Source organism: Carassius auratus, chromosome 2, assembly GCF_003368295.1.
Source record: "Carassius auratus strain Wakin chromosome 2, ASM336829v1, whole genome shotgun sequence".
NCBI lineage: Eukaryota > Metazoa > Chordata > Actinopteri > Cypriniformes > Cyprinidae > Carassius > Carassius auratus.
In genome coordinates this window covers 23,384,305-23,406,897 of record NC_039244.1, presented here as the reverse complement: position 1 = coordinate 23,406,897, position 22,593 = coordinate 23,384,305, and the positions used below count along the sequence as shown (strand labels likewise).

At 38.2% G+C, this 22,593-nt stretch overlaps 1 protein-coding gene across 1 annotated transcript in view; it reads left to right on the top strand.

The window, feature by feature from the left end:
• The first annotated feature begins 2,274 nt into the window (after positions 1–2,274).
• The window catches only part of LOC113121227 (glypican-1-like), a 54,956-nt gene continuing 34,637 nt past the window's right edge, over positions 2,275–22,593 (top strand). The window contains exon 1 of the mRNA XM_026291519.1: positions 2,275–2,758. Within this exon, the coding sequence (XP_026147304.1) occupies positions 2,614–2,758 (145 nt within the window). The 5' untranslated portion in view covers positions 2,275–2,613. The remainder of the gene's footprint in view (positions 2,759–22,593) is intronic.

The following is a 22,593-nucleotide window of genomic DNA, read 5'->3' as shown; positions in this document are numbered from 1 at the left end:
AAAAGTGCATCAAGGCGTTTGTTTTGCTTGCTTTGAAATTATTATATAATGAGTGAAAAGAGCCTGAATTTGAGAAGCAACATACAAAAAAAAAAAAAAAATACAAAAACCTCTCCAACTAACTAGAACAATTTTTTAGTGACTGGTTACATCTCATTTTTGTAACCAGCTTCTAATTAAAACATTTAGATGTTAATTTTTGTGTGTGTATTAAGTGTATTATGAAGCTCCAATATTCCAACACTAACTAAGTTATATTAAGATAACTAAGAATATTATCTCTACTGACTGTGAGTTCAGAGTTGAATCTTAAGGATAATTTGAGCACTTTGTGACTCATTGGGGTTCACATATGTTCCTAGAAGATAATTTTACATTTTCTTTGTTTTTGTAGCAAATGATATCTGGATTTCACTGCTTATCAATATGTGATAAGTGTTTTCTTTGATTTTATTATTATTATTATTATTATTATTATTATTTTATTTAATGTGCATAAAATATTTAGAAACCCAATTTGTTCACTTAAATGTTTAATTAGGTAACACTTGAGTATAGGGTCCAATTCTCACTAATAACTAGTTGCTTATTAGCATGCCTATTATTAACATATTGGCTGTTTATTAGTGCTTATAAAGTACATATAATGCATGACATTCATAATCCTACCCAATACCCTAGACCTAACAACCTTGTAAACCAATAATAAGCAGCAAATTAGCAGTTAAGTGAGGCAAAAGTCATAGTTAATGGTTAGTTAATAGTGAGAATTGGACCTTAAAATAAAGTGTGGCCACCCCGATATTCCCTCACACAGATGTCCCTGGAAGCTCCATTCAGTTGTTATGTAAGTATAATGGCTGTATTTAAGTCTTACCCATGTAAGTGTGCCACTGTTTATCACTAACATGTTCATATCTCTCCTTTATTCTCTTTTCAGCAGCACATTTGCTAGATTATCTTTGTAATATACCGCCAGCTCTTGTTTGTGGCCCAGGGGCTGGTATTTTCTCTCAGTGGTATTTTCTCAGGAGTGTTTCCTGTCATATGTGTCAAACTGCTGGCCACAGACATGGCTCAGAAAATGCTGTGGCTGTCAAGGAGTAACTACGTCTGTGTGTATTGTCGCAGGCGAGCTGCAGCCTGTTCAAAAATTTACTCCATCTTTGAAGCATGTCAAGATCTTGACAGTCGGGGACTATAATAAATATGGCAGAGCATTACATGTAACTTAGTAGAGAGAAGTAGAGAGGCTGGGACCTTACCTGCTATTTCCCTTATAAATAATTTAATATAATATTCCAGTTCTCATATTGAGAGGCATTTTTGTGGCAATAGAAAGGAAGAGTTAAAAAAACAAATCACTGTGTTCCACAATTCAGAGAGCTTAACCTGTCCTGACCTCATCCTGTCCATTTTTTTACCTTGAAATATAAGTTTCAGAATTATTCTAATGGTGCACTGACTTCTAATCATCTTTTCCACACTCTCCTGTCAAATATCTGTTCTAGGAGTATCTATGTTTGGTGAGCAGGTAATACATTTCCTCTAAATGGCAGCAGCAAATGCACGTGTATAGCCAGAGATTCGAGGGTCTGTATTACTTCCTATTGGAGAAAGCATAACGCCCAACTTGGATCACATGTGCCTTAATAACTAATCACATTATAGCCTTGACGTCATTGAATTTCAGAGTTGTGTGATAATCGCCATTTACGGATATCATGAATGAGAAGCGTGGTTGAATCCAGCCTGTCCCAAAAAAGTCAATGACTTTTCTTATGAAATGCAATTTATTTTAAGTGTAAACTCTAAAAATAGTTCAATCCAAAAATATTTTTTTTTAGTGTAAAACATGTTGAAGGTTAGCCAATAGGCTTTCGATTTATATTTATGTTTATTTATATTATATGATTTTATTTCAACTGTAAAATGGTAAACTCTGTGTCCTTATTTGGTACACAACAGGCCAGATTAACATTTATTCTACAGATGCTGTGAGCTCATGTGCGTTTGTCCATTCCTACATAGCTCTAGTTAAACTTGGTTACAAAGTTTGATCCCAAACTGAATTTAAAGTTCGTACTGTATCCCCTTAGGACACAGATCCAGCACAAAGACGTGTCAAAGTCAGCTCAAAACCAGAGTTTCACTAAATTAAATAAGCAATCTCAGAGATCCTTATTCCGTCATACGGGAGAGCCTTCGGGGAAATGGAATCCCGTGTTCATTGGCCGGCGGGTTGATTTGATGTAACATCCTGTGTAGGATCGCGGCAGACGAACCCGATGCCCTGCAGACGGTGCCTTCGCTCGGTCGCGCGCCCGCCCCGCTCCGCCTCGCAGACCGAACGCGAACGCGAGCGCACAGACGCGTCTCTGGACTGAGCGCTCCCGTGAGTTCATGTCATCCCTCCCTCCCTCACCGCTCCGTCATCTCTCACTGGATCTCGCTCTCCTTGTTAATTCAAGTGGTTGCCACTGAATAAGACACTGCGCGTGGGAGCGACCCGGTGCGCTTTTGGAAACGGGAGGCTTTGCTGTGGACGCGTTTATCCGCTGCTCTTCGCCCTTGGATTTGATTCAAGCATCACGCTTCTTTCTTCTGCCCAGGATGGGTTTTGTCGTGCTGGTGCTTCTGTGCGCTCTTACCGGGCTGGTGTTAGGGGACAGTAAACCCAAGACATGCTCGGAGCTCAGGCAGTTCTACAGCGGCAAGGGGTTCAGTCTGAACGGAGCCCCGCAAACAGAAATATCCGGTAGGTGAACAGCTCAACCCTTCTTTCTTCAGCACGAATGACAGCTTTGATGAAGACATTGGGTAGCTAACAAAGACAAACTTTAATGCAAGTAGTTACTGTGCGATTCTAATGCATCATCATCTTATGTTATCAGCAGGCAAGGCAAGTTTCATACACGACACAATGTTACAGTAATTCAAAGTGCAATCATACAGATCATAATGTAAGACATGATCATAAATGAGCTTATTAACAGTTAGAAGTGAAGTTTCAAATAAATGCTAGTCGACTGTTGTCAAATTATATGAAACTTTTATATAAAACACAGTAATTTATAATAATCTTTATCAATTATGTCCTTTCACTCTTGGTCCACATGAACAGTATTCATTATATTGTAAGTCCTTGTATTTGTGTATTTACCTGTGAAAATGTCAGTGCGGATGTGACTGAAACAACGATAAAGGACTCTCATAATGTTATTAATATGGGAACACAGTTTATTATTTTATTTGATATTTTACTTTATTTAACCGAACTACCTATAAAGGACTCTTGCCTAAAAATCTGCCGATTTGTTAGACTTTTTTTTTTTTTTTATTTTTTTTTTTTGTGACAATCCCACAGGTCTTTGGACTTAATCATTTTCCACGACCCAGGATTCCATAACAGTTTTCCAGACTGCTTCTTCTAATGTCAGCTGATTTGGTCGTGTGGCATAGTTACAGAGATTTACTAGTGATTATGAGCTTTCTGCAGCCGCTGCTGATGTGTGTGTGTGTGTATGTGTGTGTGTGTGTGTCAGGGTGGAGTATCATCTTATCCACAACTGTTCCATGAAGGTTAAGTTTTCACTTTTTATTTTTGAGTTGAAAAGATGAAACCTCAGTGGGTGGTAAAGCTCTAGTGATTTCACACGCGCAGAAGACCTTGACTTCTTTTTGTTTCATTAAATTTTTCTATCACCGCTCTACTATGCTCAGCACTGCAGACTGAATGTATTTTTACCCATCATCCCTTTGCGTATGATGCACGAGCTGATCCCAGCTGGTATTCCCTGATGATCAGAAAGTGTCCTCCATTTAGAAGATTAATAGAGGTGAAAATCAAACGTTAGGGACTATACATTAATGTGATGGAGTTATTATTCTCATAAACACGCACAACATATCCGGATGCATTCAATCAGAGTGATGCATCATTGATCCCCTTCAATCAGACACATTAATGCCACTGTGTTTAAATAGCAAGCTGTAACGTGTCTAAGTGATGCCGATCAAAACCCTACCCCTAACTTCTCATCCATATGGAAACAGTGAGATTTAATTGAAAGTAATTGTTTCAGAGTCAAGAGTTTCCCCAAAGGAAATGTTCAGCAACTATACACACTGCAGTTTTTTTTTTTTATATACTGCAGAGATGTTTCTCTGGTTCTCCACTCAGGGGCTGACATACTTGTCCTCCCATGCATAAAACTGCGGGAATCTGATTTTGGTTTTTGTGTATATTAAAGTTGAATGACTGTGTCAGCTGCCTGGACGGGAAATCTGGACACAAACTCGAGATCTTCTTTAGCGGTGTCTTTGACATTAATGGATCCACCCGCTTTTCCGAGTCTTCTCGCTCTTTTTCCACTCTTTTCTCTCCTGCTGATATAGTCGATGATCAGCATTAATCTAAGATGGATGCATTTCATTTGGGACGTGGCTTTAATTTTTGATATGAAAAGTCTTAAAAGCTTTGTATGAATTTCTAAGACTGGAGTTGAACATTCAGCTGGGTTGCGTATCATCTTTGGCTCTGACTCATCTGAGATGAACTTGACACCAACCCTGTGAGAGAAACGTTTTGGCCTTTGGTCATGTTTGTGAGTGTGCGTTTATGTTGATCGTGTTTTATCTAGTAGAACATTGCAAAGCTCATCTAAAAGCATGCAGCTGTCTTCTATCAGTCCCCATGCGTTCTGTTTTACTTTTAAGTGAGTGATGATATTCCCCTAGTGATTCGGAGAGGGGATCCTCGGCGAACTGTGGCACACCCTGCTAAAAGCCCGAAAAAGCTGAGCGACCAACACCAGAGCCGGAGCTTGTGACAATACACAGCGATAATCTCTACCTGACCTCATTTCAAGAGGGATTCAGTGACAGATCAGGTCAAGATGGCTCCTGTCAGTTCTTATCAGACTCATATCAGGAATCATCTTAGGAAAGCAAGCCAAGTTCATCTCACCTTTGTCTCGATGTGCTCCTTGTTTTCATTTTTCTCTCTCTCGCCCTCCTTGTGTAGTGGATGGAGTTTAACCCAATGTAAAGGCTGTCATCTTGTAAAGTCTTCCAAATGTTTTGAAGCAATAGAAACCAGCTGGGGAATTGCCTAATATGTTCCAATCATTTATTGAATTACTGGAATAAAACCTGCAAACATACCTTTAAAGATTAGAGGTCAGTCACTATAGGTTTAACAAATAGTTATCCTTAATAAATGAATTATGCAATCAAAATCAAAAATAATCAAATTTTTATGATCAAAAATAAAATAAATGAATAATATTAATCATGAAAATATATTTATATGTATAAACATAAACTGTATAAATAGATTTTCTCTGTTGCTTGCCCTGCATTTATAATAATTTTATAATTTATAGTTTTGTATGAAAACAAATGTATTTATTTATGTATTTGCCATACCAACTAACCAATTTCCCCCTCTCAACTAAGTTTGAATAATGAATGAAAAACTGAACTAATTTTCGCTTGAGTCTAATCATGTCAGAATAGAACTAGATGGAACCTGTAATGTAGCCTTTTTGTTAGCATCATTATGTAGTTTTAATATCATATAAAACAAAAAAGAATGTTTGTTTGTTTGTTTATTTATTCATTTGCCAACTAACCCAACCTCCCCTTCTGAACTCAGTAATAAAATTACAATAGAACACAGTCTCAAACCACATTGACCATGATGATGACGACGTGTAGCACCCCCTAGCTGTGACTGTAGAGTAGGCAGTGGTCATAACAGTTGTCATTAGTCGTGTTTAAGCCATGGACACAGTCGAGCATGAAAGCACTAATGAGGTCCCTGAGCCGTGCGGGCCACTGGATGATGGCCACTAGTGCATCTGCTGGAGGCAAATGACAGATGCTAAAAAGCAAAATGGCCCATGGTAACATCAAAGGCTGCAGAACTTCTTTGTGCACATATATTTCAATATTTAAGTTGAGCACATTTGCTATAGGTCACAGCTGTACTTGTGTGTAGCATAAAGAGAGCAATGCATTTTGTATTGACTTGTTATAAATGTGTATTGATTTGCATGCATTGATTTTAAATGTTTGTTGGGGTCACACTCATGCTTTCACGATAGATTTGTGTAATTATCCTCCAATCCATAGGAAGATGAATTGAGAATGGGGTATTCCTAGACTCATACGCACACACACACACACACACACACACACACGCACATAGACACGGAGTGAAGTGTTTATAGTGCTGATGCAGTAGATGTTGAAGGCATTAAGCTGTAATCTGCCCTCTGGAGCCTGAAACTCACCACATAGTGTTTGATGTCATGCAGAGCTGAGAAACCGCTCAGCACTCTGCAGCAGTGAAGGAAAAAAATGATACAGGGAAAGAGGAAGGGAAAACTGATATTGAGTTTCCCTTCTCTTCCAATCTGCTGCTTCTTCTGTCCTTTTAAATAAGAAAAACAGATTGTTAGACTTTAGAAGTACTAGTGTTTTATTAAAACATCTCTTGATGTGTTGTTTCCTTCTTGACGCTGTCAAGATTCTTTGGCTAGCAAGTGTGTTTTGGATGCTGGTTTGCTGGATAAATCTGCCCAAAATTGAAAACTGAACTCATTTAAACAACTCATATTGTTCCAAACTTGCATGACTTACTTGTGGCTGCTCTTTTAAATGCAATTACAATTAAAGAAATAGTTTAACCAAAAATGTACTCCTCCTCAAGCCATCCAAGGCATACAGTAGGTGAGTTTGCAAGAGATTTGGAGAAATTTAGCAATACATCACTTGCTCATCAATAGATCCTCTGCAATGAATGGGTGCCGTCAAATCCAGACAGCTGATAAAAAATCTCCAAGTAATCCACATGACTCCAGTCCATCAGTTTATGTCTTGTGAAGCGAAAAGATGTGTGTTTCTAATGAACAAATCCAAAATTAAGATGTTTTTAACTTTGAGTCCTCTATCCATAAAATTACTTTCTTCTTCGAAGCAAAATGAAGAAGATGGTGAGTAATTGATGTCATGCCAAATTTCTTTAAATCTGTTCTGATTGAGAAACAAACTCATTCATCTTGGATGGAGATCAAGAATTACATGAACTTAATCCATGAATGAATCATTCAGATTCAATTCAGTTTTTGTTTTTAGAATAGACTAGAACTATCTTAACCAGCAAGACTGCTAAGGTTTGATGGGACCATCCATCTCAACCAGATGAAACCAGTTTAAACTAGCATGGACAAACTATGCTGGTCTTTTCATCAGGGCTGAAAAAGGGCACTTATCAGAGATTTGTCTTGGCTATAACTGTCTCCTTTTCGGTGGATCATGATGTTTTTGGTAATTGGTGAAACAAAACTGCTTGTCTATACAAGACCCTGGCCTCTCTTCCAGGATGTGAGCCGCAGCTGAATATGATACTTATGAAATCAGAGAACTACAGGACAGTGGCGTGATGTAAATCTCCAGTCCGTAGCGAGACCTATTGAATTATCTAGCCACTAAATATGACAAATAACTGACTCAGATTGTAATACATGCAGTGTAATGTAGTTCTCAGCCTTCTTTACAGCCCTCCCAGAGGAGAGAGAGAGAGAGAGATGTGATGGACCAAGGTGACCTTTAGACGAAGACATTTTTGATGGATTTGCTATTGTGTGACATCCTTTGAAGGAAGAGAGAGACAGACAGAGAGAGAGACGGAGGTCACATTCCCTCATAGCTGCTATCTATGCCATAACCTGATATATACAGGGTCCAAAATGAGCTTTTTTGCCATAACTGTCAAAGCCAAGTCAATTTAGACATTTGTTTGGGCATTTATTTATGTTACATACTTTTTACACTGACTTTAACATGTTGCTTTTATTTTGGAAACCTGTGCTGTGGCACTTGAATGTTTTGACAGTTCGTTTCATCCCAGTGAAGTTAAATTTACCCTGACTCTGAGAAAAAGAGTCACACTGTGTTTTCTGGAAAACAGTTTAATCGTTATAATCCTAACCACATTTCCAGCTAGCCTTGATGATTCATTGTGTGGTATTCAAAATTACACTGCAAGTATCCACACGCTGATGGGTTCAGACCAGGGGTTTGGCTGGTTAGCTTGGCTTAGTTAGATTGGTAGATTCGATAACTTCACCTACACTTCACTTGTTTAACAGAAAGGCGGGACTTCTGTTCTTAATGCCAACATATTGAGTGGTGCAGATTTCCCTTTTCAGTTTTCAATAGCTACAGTATATTTACATGCACCCAAATAATCCATTAGTAATCAGATTCAAACAAGAATTCAAAGTCTTCTTGCACAACATCATGTGGGTTGGTTTTCATCATTAGTCTGTTGATGGAACCATTGAGAAATTTAGAGATAGTGTGTATCTGTTGAAACCAACTATGACAAATTGGGTATTTAACCCAGAAAACAAAATGTTATGCGGTTCATAATTTTGTAATGCTAAATTGTGTAGTTTCCTTCTCCTTTGGCTGAAATATTAATTTATTATTATGACTCTAATGAGAATTTCCATTGTGCCTTAGAAGATGAAGAGTCTTTGAACAAACAGTGTGCTGATTGCGGGGTCTGTCCTCCCTGTGGCAAACAAGGGGTTAAGTGGCGTGTTGAAAGCTACAGTGGAGATGGAGTAGGATCTTCAGAAGTCTAGTTCATGGGTCAGAGTTACTTGGGAATGAACCTTTAAATTTGTGTTAAGATATTTAACCGTTAAGTTACCAAGACCCCTACTTCAGGTATTCCAAGTTCTTGAATAATGTTCTGATCTTTTAAATTGACACATGTATTAAAAATACTAGGGAATTTCATCACAAAATGTAATGTTCAAATGCTGTCAATTTCTTTGTGTTGTCTTTTAGAGACAGCCCCTCGAGATGGGGAGTGAGATTTTTTCCTTTCTTTCTCTTTGAGTTGGATGATATTGATGTATTTTTAGATGTGCTAAAAGCTCAGGGCGATCCATTTATCTCTTTAATTCTCTGGAGAAACAGCTAATGTTAAGATAACAGCACAAAAAGATGTGTAAACTGTCATCTCACGCATCAGACTGTGTGTGTGATTAGAGACAAACTGGAAAATCTTTCTTGTTTTCTTGTTTGCTATTTTTATTCCTCTCTTTCTCTTTTTCTGTTCCTCTGAGCCAAAGTTGTTCATAAATAATATAGATAATCCAGCTTTGTTTTGATGTAGACAGTTCATGCTCAGCTGAATATGCATGTGTGCGTGTGTGTGTGTGTGTGTGTGTGTGTGTGTGTGTGTGTGCACAGGCCACAAAGTATTTGGACATTTATGTCTTTGCGTTATAAAACAAAGCATCAAACCAAATAACATTCATTTTAATGAAAGATAGCGAAAGTCACTTTTCAAGCAAAACGTTTCACGCAAATAAGTTAAAACAGTAGACAATGTTTAAAATAAAGACAAATAGATACTTTCTGCTTGTCAAACATTGGTGAAACATGTTCATGCTGTAGTTATTTTAATGAACTAAATGCTGCATGTGGCATGTGTCCGCTGTTTCCACAGCTCTGTCTCTTTAAATCCCATGTTCAGTGGAATGACCCTGCCGGAGGGTGACAGCCTACTGCCCCCCCCCCTCCCTCCTCCTATCCATCTCTGCATGCTGATCTATTTGAAATGTATTTTTCGAGTATGATGTCAAAATGAAGTGGTTTCCAGTGGAGATCTATCTATCTATCTATCTATCTGTCTATCTGTCTGTCTATCTGTCTGTCTGTCTGCCCCTCTCCACATGAGGATTTTGAAATATGGATATTAGTCAATAGACGTTATCTATTAAAAGTAGTAGTTATAGCTGATCAGGTTGCTCTCAAGCAGGTCAGTGTGAACTGAGCTTCACTTAATTTAGTCCAGCATATAGAGGGAATCTGTCTCTTTTAGGCTGTAAAAAAGGGTGTTTCTGTTCTGTGACCCGACCACATGGCATCACTCAACAAAATTGCATCGCAAATCCACACGGGAGGAAGGAGAGGAGGGAGATGGATGGGGTGGGAGAGAAAGACTGTAAGAAAGAGAGCAATGCTGACACATCCGTTTTACCAGTGGCTCTCCTCAAAGTCATTACAGTACATCACACCTAACCATGACAAGTCCATATACAGCCCTTTTACAGAAAACCTATTCCTGTTCTTACAGCATTTTCCCTTTTTCACTTTTCCATCATTTCTGAACCGGTTCTCAATGTTTGAGCTTCAAATGTATGTTTCCAGCACGTTGATTTCGGTTTTCCAATTCATTCTAAGTAAGAATACACTGTTAATCAATAATCTGAATGTAGCTGCCAACATCAATGTTTTTATGCTTGAATACATGTTTTCAGTTTCCACCAGAGATCTTTGATTGGTCTTAATAGCAATCAAGTTGTCAGCAGTTTAATAGACGTTGATTAATGGAAGTAGAAATCCTATTCTGAATCACTAAAGAGAAACTCCAGCTGGAAACCAGCTTGTTGATAAGAAAAGGCCTTCAAACTGCTTGCATTTTAAGAACATCTGTACAAATCTGGCACAATGTGCTGTTATTAGGACCCAAGCACCGCGGTGTGAGGACACCATTGGAATTGTTCCATTTCTTCTTCTTCTTTGTATTTTTGAAGGCCTAAACATGTTTGAGAACTCATGAAACTTCACACAAACACCAGACGTGGCAAATATTGCCCAAAAGTGCTATTCTTTGATTGCTCATAGTGGGACCTGCTAATAGATGGAAAAAGAATTGCCATCATGAGGAATTTGGCATCAGAAGAATTTGTAGTCCTGCAGGGTCACTGCTAATTTTTTTATGCTAAACACTCAATTTTCCGTTAAAGGCAGTTCATCATTGTATTCTGTGATGTCATTATCCAGCTCAGTTCAGTTTAAATAATATCTGTGCAATCAAGACGACGATATCGCTGGATATTAAGTGTCCTCGACCAAACAAGCCAGAGGCGACACTTACACTGACAGTTATCTCTGCACTTTAAGACAGGAGAGGAAAATGTGTTTTAACATGATAAAAATGTACCCATATCCCCTTTACAAACACACAATTCCAGTCTCTGATCTATTCGACCAACAACAATGACCTTTATCTGATTCCTCTTTCTAAGTTATTGACATTTGGCGAATATCAAGCTCGCAGTTTGTTGCTTTGTATTGAATAGATGTAGCTCACACAGGTCTGGCTGTGGGTGGGGAGTGTGTGCATTGACATAAGCTGCTGGTGGACACTTTCTGACTTTTCTAGGCTTTAGCTAAAGCAGCAGATGTGACAGTTATTGATCCTTGTCAGGGATCACCTAATCCGTACCTGGCTCTTTGAAGCCTGCGCTAATGTTACATTTGTGCTGTCATGTATGGTTTCTGAGATTGTGTGGGAGCAGGAGCCTAGGACATTACGCCTGTGTGTGTATGTAAGGGCTAGGTTGGTCTAGCATTGTCGGACCTTTAAATATGCTGTATAAGGTTTGGTCCACATATCAGCTGATTGACATGTTAAGAAACCAACCCCAGTACATATTGTTTTTGTATCTGACTTTGGGCTGGATCATCTGGATCTGCATCAGATGGTTAGTAAACAGTTTTGTTTGTGCTGTCTGAGGCTGAGATTAGGGCTGGATCCTTTTGAGAGGTTGGTAAAAGTGTGTTTTTTTGTGTGATCATATTGTGATCTCGGGCTGTTTAGTGTAATCTTTCATTACCGTCATGAATGATGAGCGTTTTGTGGTTATTGATATACTCCAGCAACATCGGCTCAGTTTGAAAGCTGCCTCGTTTCCAATAAGCTGTTTGTTGCTTTAATTTGTAATTTTCTCACTTCCAGCCAACTGTGCAGAGCCGCTACAGCTGCACTGGAAAAATCACAGCTGTTTGAGCCAGGTTTTGTAGTTTTTTACATTGTTGATTCACCCTGCACAATTGATAGTTTCTTGGATGCTGATTAGATTTACCAGCAGTTATACAAGTTGGTGGTTATTGATAAAGCAGCATAATCCTTAAAATTTTTTTAAAGAATTAAATTGACATGTTCATGCTTCACACAGACTTTGTTCAGAGGACAAAGGTTACATTAAAGTGATATAATTACTTGAAACTAGCGACTGTTGACTGACACTATAAATGTCTGAATATCACAACTAAGTGTTTTTTATGACGTTTGATTTTTACTCAACAGAAAATGACATGCTTCTTAGGCCCCGTCCACATGGAGACGCGTTTCTGCGAATACGCACACATTTTTTATCGGATAGGCGTTTCGTCCACACGCATCCGGCGTTTTCGCAAGGTGAAACCGCAATTTTTTTAAACCGGGTCCCAGAGTGGATAAATTTGAAAACGCCGTCTTTGCGTTTTCGTCTGGACAGCTAATCCGTATATTTTCGTCATCAGCCCACGTCTCCCCCTAGTCAGACAGCTCAACGTCACGTAACAGCAACAAAAACATGAACAAACACTGAACGATTGTCCTGTTCATTTTGTGTACCACGCGCAAGGTTTATGAGCATAGTCCAAGTCTTCTTCTCTATTTTTAGTGTATCTCTGTGGCAGAATTACAGCGCCACATACTGGTCTGGCATGTATACTACATCATTTTGCAGTTTCGTGTGGACGCGGATATTTCTTGAGACGAGGAAAAAAAAGATTGGATTGGGGTAAGCTCCGTCTACGTGTGGACGAGCCCTTATAAATCTCCAAATAATTTTTATGGGATGTTGTGTAAAGATCCTGCAAATTAGCAATGGTAACTAAAAGCTAAACAAAAGGTCTATCATTTTCCAGATGCTGTTCATTCCTTTTTGCTCAAAAAATTGTTAATGGAATTGTGGAATCATAAATCCCTTACTAAATTTCTTACAATTGCAAGTGATCCCTACCTAGTGAACTGTCTGTCATTTTAGAAGACATTCCTTCAGAATGGCCCTCTTCAATTCTTTTTGGGTATGATTGTTAACATGTAGTTCCATGCATAGACTTCATTAATAATAATTTGTCTGAACTCCTGATCAACTTGCGTGATCTTTTCAGGGTGTTCATCACCCATCAGTGTGGTGTTGGTTGGGTGATGGCGTTCAGAGCCCCAACCGCTGTGCAGTAATGTGTCAGTCTATGTGTAACCCTCCTCTGCAAGGCATCATGGGTTAGATTATCACAGTGGGCAGCCTGGTAGTAATAGACCATTCACATGCATGCTGGGAGTCTAATGACATCATGTTAAGATTAAGCAGAGCTGGGCCATGATACAGCGTGTTACAGCCGCTCTCAGATTAAAGCCTTTCACTGCTGATGAGATGACAATGAATGTGTAGACAGAAACTCAGTGGGCCGCGTTTATGAAAGAGACTCAACCACACAAAGACAACCACACAAAACTCTGACATCACAGTCACAGACATCACAGGAAACAGCTGATCTTTATATTACAAGCCCAGTTGTGGTTTCTTTAGTGGGCATGACAGGTTCAGTGAGATTTTTTAAAGTTCTATATATAAACTCATTTTTTTGGGTGGACTGTCTCTGTAAGGTGGAGACTTTCTACAAAAGTGAAGATGGCCCTTTTAAAACTAAGCTGTAAACTTCATGACACGACTTCTTCAGCTTCTCTTGGCACCTGTGTTGACCTTGTCATGGTTTAATGAAAAAGTGAGGACAGTTCAAGCAGAAGCCAAACCCAGTGTGTGGTTTATCAGTGGTGGTGAGGGAAGTGTTTGGCCTCTGTTGGGTTTTTGGCAATGATGTGGTGTTCCGTACATCTTGGTGAACTCGGTGTTTGTTCTTCAGTCTAACTAAAGACAGAAATGCATTAGAAGAGACACAAAACACAAAGATAGAGAAAGATATTGCTGGGGTTGTTTCCCGTGGGATTAAAATGCCTCTGAGACATTGAATATCTGAGAAACATCAATGCCGTAATCCATTTCATAGCGGAACACAAAAGCTTCTTCCCCCCTCTGTTTTTCTTCGCTCCTCTTTCTCTGCATCCGTCTTCTATCAATCATTCTCTCTCCTTGTCCTTGTCTCACTCTTCTGCTTTCCTCCATCTGCCCATCTAAAAAAAAAATGTAAAACTAAAACAAAAATAAGTAAAAATCAGCCAATACAACAGTTGAGTTAACATTGATAAAACAAATCAATAGTGAAAAATTGAGTAAGTGTATGATAGACTAAGAAATAATAATAAATACATTTACAGAAAGACTAAACTTCTGTAATTATAATGAATACATTATTTTTAAGTATTATAAATAAAATTAAATTAATGTTTTTAAAAGTAATTAAGTAAGTCTTAATTTAATTTGATTATTAAAGCAAAAAACACAAAAAAAAAAAAAGGACAAAAACCAACTACTTAAGTAATTTAGTCAATATTCAATAGTGCAAAACAGAATAAGTGCATATTAAAATGCAATATAGAATAAGTAAATATTAAACCAAGAAATAATCGACAAATTTACCAAAACGTTAAATTACTATAGTAAATAGAACAAGATAAATTCTGTCTCTCTCTCGTCATCCCTGTAACAAATTATTAGACATGTTTCATTTAAATTCATTGTCATGGACTTTTAGTTTTTTTTGGTCAGTTTCCTTTTTCCTTTGTTCTAGTTCCTACCAATATTTAGTTGTCATGGTTTCTGCGTTGATGGTTTTCTGTGTAGAAGTTGCACTTCTTGCTCACATTTACTTACTCTCATTTAGCAGCTTAAAATGTGTGTGTAAAAAAAAAAAAAAGCTGAGCTGATATGCTTGTATTGGTATTTTTTTTTTTTTTTAAGTCCTGCACTTAAAGCAAGGACATAATTCATGACGTGTTTGTCAAACATCCCCTAATCGTGGTCTTTGGGATCCTACGCCCCCTCTGAGGGCACAAGTGATCTGTCCTACACACTCAACTGGAGGACAAACAGAAACTGAGGATGATGTGTTTTAGTGTGTGTGTGTGTGTGTGTGTGTGTGTCTGTTGCTATGCAATCCCTCATTCCCACATTTCTTTCTCTTTATCTCTCTCGCTCAGTGCACTGAAAATTGTGTTTAACTGGAATTTGCCCAATGATGTATTGCCCAAGAAAAAGCAGGGCAGGCAACTGATAATACAAACTAAACTGAATTTATATTTTCCGAAGAAAATGTGAGGGTGCTTGTTCATACAAAAGTACAACAGAATTCTATTTTCATTTAGTTATGCATACAAAGTAGACAAAACCAGACCCACACCCAGAAACAGACACAAAATACCTTGTCATTTAGCAAGAGCAGATTCAGTCAGGGAGGCAGGCGGTAAAGTGTGTTTGTGTGTCATGCCACATTCAGATTGCTAGTGAATATCAGGTCCATGACAACCTGTAATTTAGGACTGAGTTTGTCCAGACAGGCACGTGCATGTGCGTGGACATTGTTCTGAAATATGAACAAGCGGTACTTGCTGAGGTTCAGGTTATTGCTCACACTTAAGGTGGGGTCACATTTACTGTTGTTCTGTGAATTTTCACGGGCCAAATCCAGTAATTAAAATAGGAATCCATGCAATTGGGAATTTTAATTTCAAGATTTCACCCTACAGAAAAAATAAAAATAAAAAATATATATCTATAGATATATATATATATATTGTTTCTTAGTGTGAAAAAGATTTTATCCTAACTTTTTTTTCTTTTCTTTTTTTTCACCAAAATGTCACTGAATTTTAGAATGAACACAACACTAACACTACATACTCTTAAAAATAAAGGTTCCAAAACTGGGTTTTTGTAGTGATGCCATAGAAGAACCATTTTGTGTTTTCTCAGAGAAGAACCATTTTTTTCTTGGTGTAAAGAACATTCTAAAGCTTCTAAAAGAACCTTTTTCCAATTTAAAGAAGCTTTTGTGCATAGAAAAGATTCTATGGTTGTTAAAGGTTCTTCGTGGAATCAGATCCCAATAAAGAGACATTATTTTTAAGATGGTGTAATATAATAAAGGCTTTGAGTGAGCTCTTTTGACTTGGGCCAGCAAGGAACCACCCTTGAAACCACTTAGCAAATGCACAGGAACATGCTAAAAACCTTACAGAACTCCTTAGCAACAGCACAATCAAGCACCACTTGTATCGCCAGTAAATGGAAAAATCTAGTTGTTGGTTTAAAGTATGTTTTAAGTACTGCTTATTCAATCTTATTTTGAGTGATTGTCTTTGCTGTTTAAGGGCCCTCCAGAAAATCTCAGCTCAGTTTGAATAGTTGCCCCTCCAGGACGTGTTCTTTATGCAACCTTTGCCTTCCCTCTGACAGATGACTTAAGGAGTCTGACTCACATGTGAGGTCATTCGGTTTTAATGAGCTGTTTGGTTTCTGGAAAGAGGTTAGAGTATTGGCGTGTCTGATTTGAAAGCATACTCTAACCTTTAGCTTATGTTTTGGGCGGTTCTGTAATCACATGGATCAATATTCAGTGGTGGGGGACTTTAGTTTGTGCTAATCATTGAAAATTAAACAGAAGGTGAACTGGCAACCGCAGACTATCTGTGAAACTTTCCAAATTGCTGCAAAATGTATCATTGGAACAATGAGGAAATCTCAACCATCCCATCAGCTCTTGCTAATGAACACCTACACTTTAATGTCTATTTGCATCATCCTTTTTGTGTATGTTTTGTGTAATTTAGTAATAGGCATAAACTCGGCAAACTCTTCCGTTGCTCATGATGATCGCCAATGCCTGTGAGCTCTGTTGGGTTTTCCATCCAATACTGTTCCTGTATCGATTGGCTGCTTTGGAAATATTATATATGGAAAAGAGGAGGAAGAGATCTTCTCAATGATCCTGTGGCACATGATCTTTGTGTTTTTGGCACAACACGTAGCAGACTGTCAGATTGTCTGTCCTTTCATCCATTCACTCAGCCAGCTCTTTATAATGAGAGAAAAAGGAAGGGATAATATGTGCTTTGTACGCCTCTGTGGTGGAGGGTAAAGGGTAAAATGATGGAAGTGTGGTCACCTCTGAAATATTCCAACCAGCAACCTTTATACAAACACAAGCTTATATTTGAATGTCTTACCCAGACTGAAAAATTCAACAAGTCACAGTTTTTCAGTCTTCAGCCAATCAGAAAACAGCATGTGATTCTGGAACTTGAAGTCTATTCATGTTGATGTGGATGGTCTGGATGTCAAGTTCTGGTCTTATTTACACAACAGGAGAACAAGCTTTAAGGTTGAGCTGTTGTTGGTTTGATTGACAGGCCTGACCAGCCCATTTTGGAAAGAAATCTGTGGCTTTTCCACCTAGCTGAGTAGTAGATCAGCTTTTATAGTATGAAATGAAAAGATTATATTTGCTAATAAAATATAAAAGCTGTCAGATAATGTATTGCCGTTTTGGCTATTGCACTCGGCACACATTCACTTATTGCGTGTATGTCATATTAAATATGGTTTTACACAGAAATTCTATGTGTTATAGTGGTGCATCTATTTAGTGAAGGGAACTTAGATGCGATCTGACACTTTTGTATCTTTCTTTTCCTGCTGACCCAGTAGAAAGAGCTAATTTACTGCCAATCTCTTTTTTTAATGCTGAAAATTCCTTTCCAGGAAGACTTGCGGATATTTTACCGTGGTGAACTTAAAGTGGAGTCCATTCAGAAATGTGGCTGGGATTTGTTACGAACTGGAATTTTGGTTTCCAACAAGTGTAAGACGCTATCTGTCAAAAATGTGTGGCCATAGGGGGAGAGAGAGATGGAAAGAGAAAAATGGGCATTGGAACAAAAGATCAGTACCTGAACACTGGAGCAGGAATGTGGTTTTTAAAACGAAAGTGGGATAAAAAGAGATACACAGGGAGAGATGGTTAGAGAGATGGCCATTCATGCCTTTCAAACTTCTGTTGATGAAAAGCTTCCTTTCAGTGCGACTGTGAAAGAGGGATTAGGGAGAAGGGGATGGTGAGAAAGAACAGTGCATTCCTCTAAACGCCGATTCCATTCATCCGTCAAAATGCCTTAATTCATTCTCCGTCTCTCACTGCTGTTTCTGCGTATGTAAAAATATTAAGAAAGCTGATACTGAACATGTAGTCATTCCTTGCCTTCTGTTACTATTTCTCTGTGCTTTTGTCTCTGTGGTGCCACTTGAGAGGTGAATGATGTGTGTTTGAAATTTGAAAACTTTAAATTGGATTGTACTCAGGCAGAGCCGGGGACAGATGAACTTTTGTGGACCCGTGCTTACTGTGTGTGTGTGTGTGTGTTGTTGCATGTGTCGGCCTGATAGGACTGGCTGGCATGATGCCCGGTTGAGAAGCGTTTCAGGCTGCATGCGGCCCAGCTTCCCACTTGACTTCTGCTCTCATTCACATCTTAATTTGTGATGTTATGTCAGTTGACTAATCAATCAAAATATTAGACTCGATTTCTCACTGTGTAAAAGATGCCGTTGTTTATTGACTAAAATGTAATTGAATTGATATTTGTTGCTTGCAAATCACATCAGGCGAATGGAATTCATGATTCTGAATGATTCCGAATGATTCTGGCAGGAGTGCGTCAGATTTCTTGAGCTAACCCTCATGGTTTCTGATTGCTTTGTGCCAGCGTTCATGCCAGTGCTTGTTCAATATCACTCAAAGATGCACATTGTGTGAAATATCACATTATGGCCTCACATGAGTCAACAGAATGGGTCCTATGACTGTGTCCCAGGCTTCTTTGTGTCAGATGCCCATCTGATAGTGAGACACACACTGTTATGGGTCAATGTGGCCATTGGCTACAATGGAAGACCTTGGGAAAGATAAGGAGTGTGTCATCATGTCCATTTGGTATGACAGTATAAGTGTTCTGAATGTATTAAAAACAGCTGTTTATGCTTAAATCAACCCCCCCCCCCATTCCATTAGATATCATCCAGGTAGACAGACTGTAATTTTTTTTTTTTGGATTTTAACAGGAAAGGACTTTTGCATAAAAATTGTGCATGTTTTTGGATGATGTTGTAACTGGTGACATTAGTAAAAAAAATTGAATGAAATTAATACTCTTATTCAGTAAGGATGCAAGAATGAATTTGATCCGTGACAGTAAAGACATTTATTATGTAACAAAAGATTTCTGTTTCAAATAAATGGTCTCAAAAAAATACGTACCTCTCTGCACTTTTTGTGCAACACCGTTGTAACAACGTTCGTAGTACGGGAAGAAGGAGACAGGAACCGGCGAACAGTTAAAACTTTAATAAGAAAATAAACACAAAACCCTTGTGGACAAAAGTGGTTACACAGAATTTGAACTGTAGCTCTTCGCTTCTCAAGTACATCTCCACACTCTGTGAGCCACCAAACAAACCGAATAGCTATGAAAATAGATATGAAGCTGGATATGTGCGAAGCTAATGTTCAAAAGCATCAGTTTTGAAATCTCCCAGGATATTAATATTGTTTTGAAGTCATAACATGATTTTCTTCAAGTAATTGTGCGAAAATTATGTTTTATTAATCAAAACGTTGTACATTTGTGTGAGGAATAAAAGGAGTTTTACTGCCTCTAGTGTTCATCTATTTTGGAAACTGCAGTGATGCACTTGGTGTAATTTTGGGTCTTGCTATAAAGAGCACCGATGTACATTTATGCCATTTTTTTTTAATTTACTTTCTTTAAAGAGTCCTGACAAAAAGATTATGGTTTTCGCAAAAAATATTAAGCAACCCACTGTTTTCAACAATGATAATAATAAGTGTTTCTTGAGCACCAAATCAGCATATTACAATGATTTCTGAAGGATCATTTGACATGGGATCTATTTTATATATATACAGTACAGACCAAAAGTTTGGACACACCTTCTCATTCAAAGAGTTTTCTTTATTTTCATGACTATGAAAATTGTAGATTCAGACTGAAGGCATCACAACTATGAATTAACACATGTGGAATTATATATGGAATTACATATGTACATAACAAAAAAAGTGTGAAACAACTGAAAATATGTCATATTCTGGGTTCTTCAAAGTAGCCACCTTTTGCGTTGATTACTGCTCTGCACACTCTTGGCATTCTCTTGATGAGCTTCAAGAGGGAGTCACCTGAAATGGTCTTCCAACAGTCTTGAAGGAGTTCCCTGAGAGATGCTTAGCACTTGTTGGCCATTTTGCCTTCTGTCTGTGGTCCAGCTCACCCCTAAACCATCTCGATTGGGTTCAGGTCCGGTGACTGTGGAAGTCAGGTCATCTGGTGCAGCACCCCATCACTCTCCTTCTTGCTCAAATAGCCCTTGATGCCTTCAGTGTGACTCTACAATTTTCATAGTCATGAAAATAAAGAAAACTCTTTGAATGTGAAGGTGTGTCCAAACTTTTGGTCTGTACTTTATATGTATATATAAACAGCGTTTTTGATCAAATTAATGTAGCCTCAGAAGCATAAGAGAAAATCTTACAGAACCCTTTTGAAGTGTAGTGTACTTATATTACATTTAATACCAGTAGGTCATGATACATGATATAATTATACAATTTTACCCAGTATTTGTGTATGTTGCTTTGGTTCCAGGAAAGCTGTCCTGTTTTGTGTCTGACAGACTGAAGCTTAGCAACATGCTAATGTTAAACTCTATAGGTGTACAGCTGACAAAAACAATCTTTTAAAAACCACCCAGAACACCTTAGCAATGGCCTCACAACCACCCACACTAATACGTTTTAGATGCTGTCGTAGTTGAAAGAAAAGCTCTTAACGGTTTGTGTTATGATGTGTTAAGGCTTTAGCCTGTCCAGTTAGCGCTCCTGCGCTGTTAGACACCATAGTAATTCCTCTGCAAACTGGCAGAACCCCACCACAGCTCCGTCCTGACAGCTAAATTATATTTGCCTTCACCTCTCATTCTTATCTCCTGAGGTGACATGATGCATATTTCAGTTTTCCAGAGAGTATTTAAGTCTGCCTGGATGAACATGATTCTTGCCTGCTGGGTGTTAAATGTTAGAATGGAGTTGTTCCTGTATAGGGGGAAACAAAGGCTAGTCAATGTTACTTGAACCTTCTGCATATGAACAGACATGTAACCCTCAGGACACAGAGATTGCTGTTGTTATTCTCTCACACACAAACACACATTTAACAGTACCCCACCTTAGGCTACCAGTGAGATAGCGAGTGTATCCCACCCACATGGGCACAAAGGAATATGTGTGTGTGAGAGATAATACATATGGGTATTTTGAGATGTTGTTTCTCTGTGGAGGTCAGGATTGCCTCATTTGACCCGTGCTCAGTGCACAGCACCTCTTCCTCTAAAGTTGAGTCTACTTCTGGTTAGTTGGGGGCGACTGCATCTGCGCTCTTGAGAATAGTCTGACAGCTGGCCGGAGGTAGATTTTATTGCTCAGAGGTTGCTCTTCCCAAACTCAGAAGACTTCAAATAAATAAATTAATGCAATAAAAAGAAAGTGCAGGAACTTTCATATTAGAACAGTTTATGTTGTTACATTTTGTTGTGCCTTTTATGTTCAGTTTTTAAAATGTGATTCTTGATTTTGATGTTTTTTATGTTGCATTTATTTGATCAAAAATATAGTCATAACCAGTAATATTATGAAAGATATACATACAATTTATATTCACAATAAAGTCACATTGTAAAAAATAAATAAATAAATAATAATGATAATAATAATCAAATAAACATCTTTTGAATTATAATAATATTTCACTTCACATTAAATAAATTAAATGAGTCAGTTGGTTCTCTTTGCTGTTTAAGAGAATTAAATGAGATATATTCTCACTAAAACTATTCTCATTTATGCAAATCATTCTTCATTTGATTTTCCTTTTGTGTTATTTTTTTCTCTATGTGAGTGTCAGATTTGACTCATTCGACCCTTTGTTCATTGCATTACATTTCTTTCACTAAAACTCAGTCTATTTCCTAGTTCAAACACAGGTATAGTCAAGTAAGCTGGCGGCGTTTGGGGCGACTGTGATTCTTTTCTCTTGAGAAAGAGCTGACAGATTTCAGCAACAGCGGAGAGAGATAGAGAGCAAACAAGTGCAGGAAACAGACAGGCAGGCTGATGCATAAAATAATGGCATTAAAAAAGAAGAGGTTTGCACTTGTTCTGATCCAGCCTGAGGTGCTGAGATATTCCAGACAAACATGAATGTGTGCATGTGTGGGATTCATCAGTCGCTGGTGACTGATGTGGGTGTCGTGTTGAAAGAGTGAAGAACAGAACGGATGAAAGAAAGACTTGTGTTTTCTGTGCCCTTACTGAATGATGAGACCACAGTGTCTGCTGATTCATGGACAGCTGCTCTAGGCCTTGCAGAGTGTGCAGAAAGTTTCTTGACAAGAGCTGTGTACAACCTCCAATCGAACTTCTCCATTGGCTGAATGTGCTATACTATACAACTAGATTTCAAGCAGTCAGACATTGACTGTCATTAACACACATTCTAAGCAAATGAGGTTTGTAGAATATTCCAGATTTAGAAACATTAACATGAATTGCACTAAATGTTGGGCTGGTTGGCATGGCCCAGTTAGCCCCTGCTGGCCCATTTTGTAATTACACCATCTATAAAAGCATATTTCCCCTTAGATA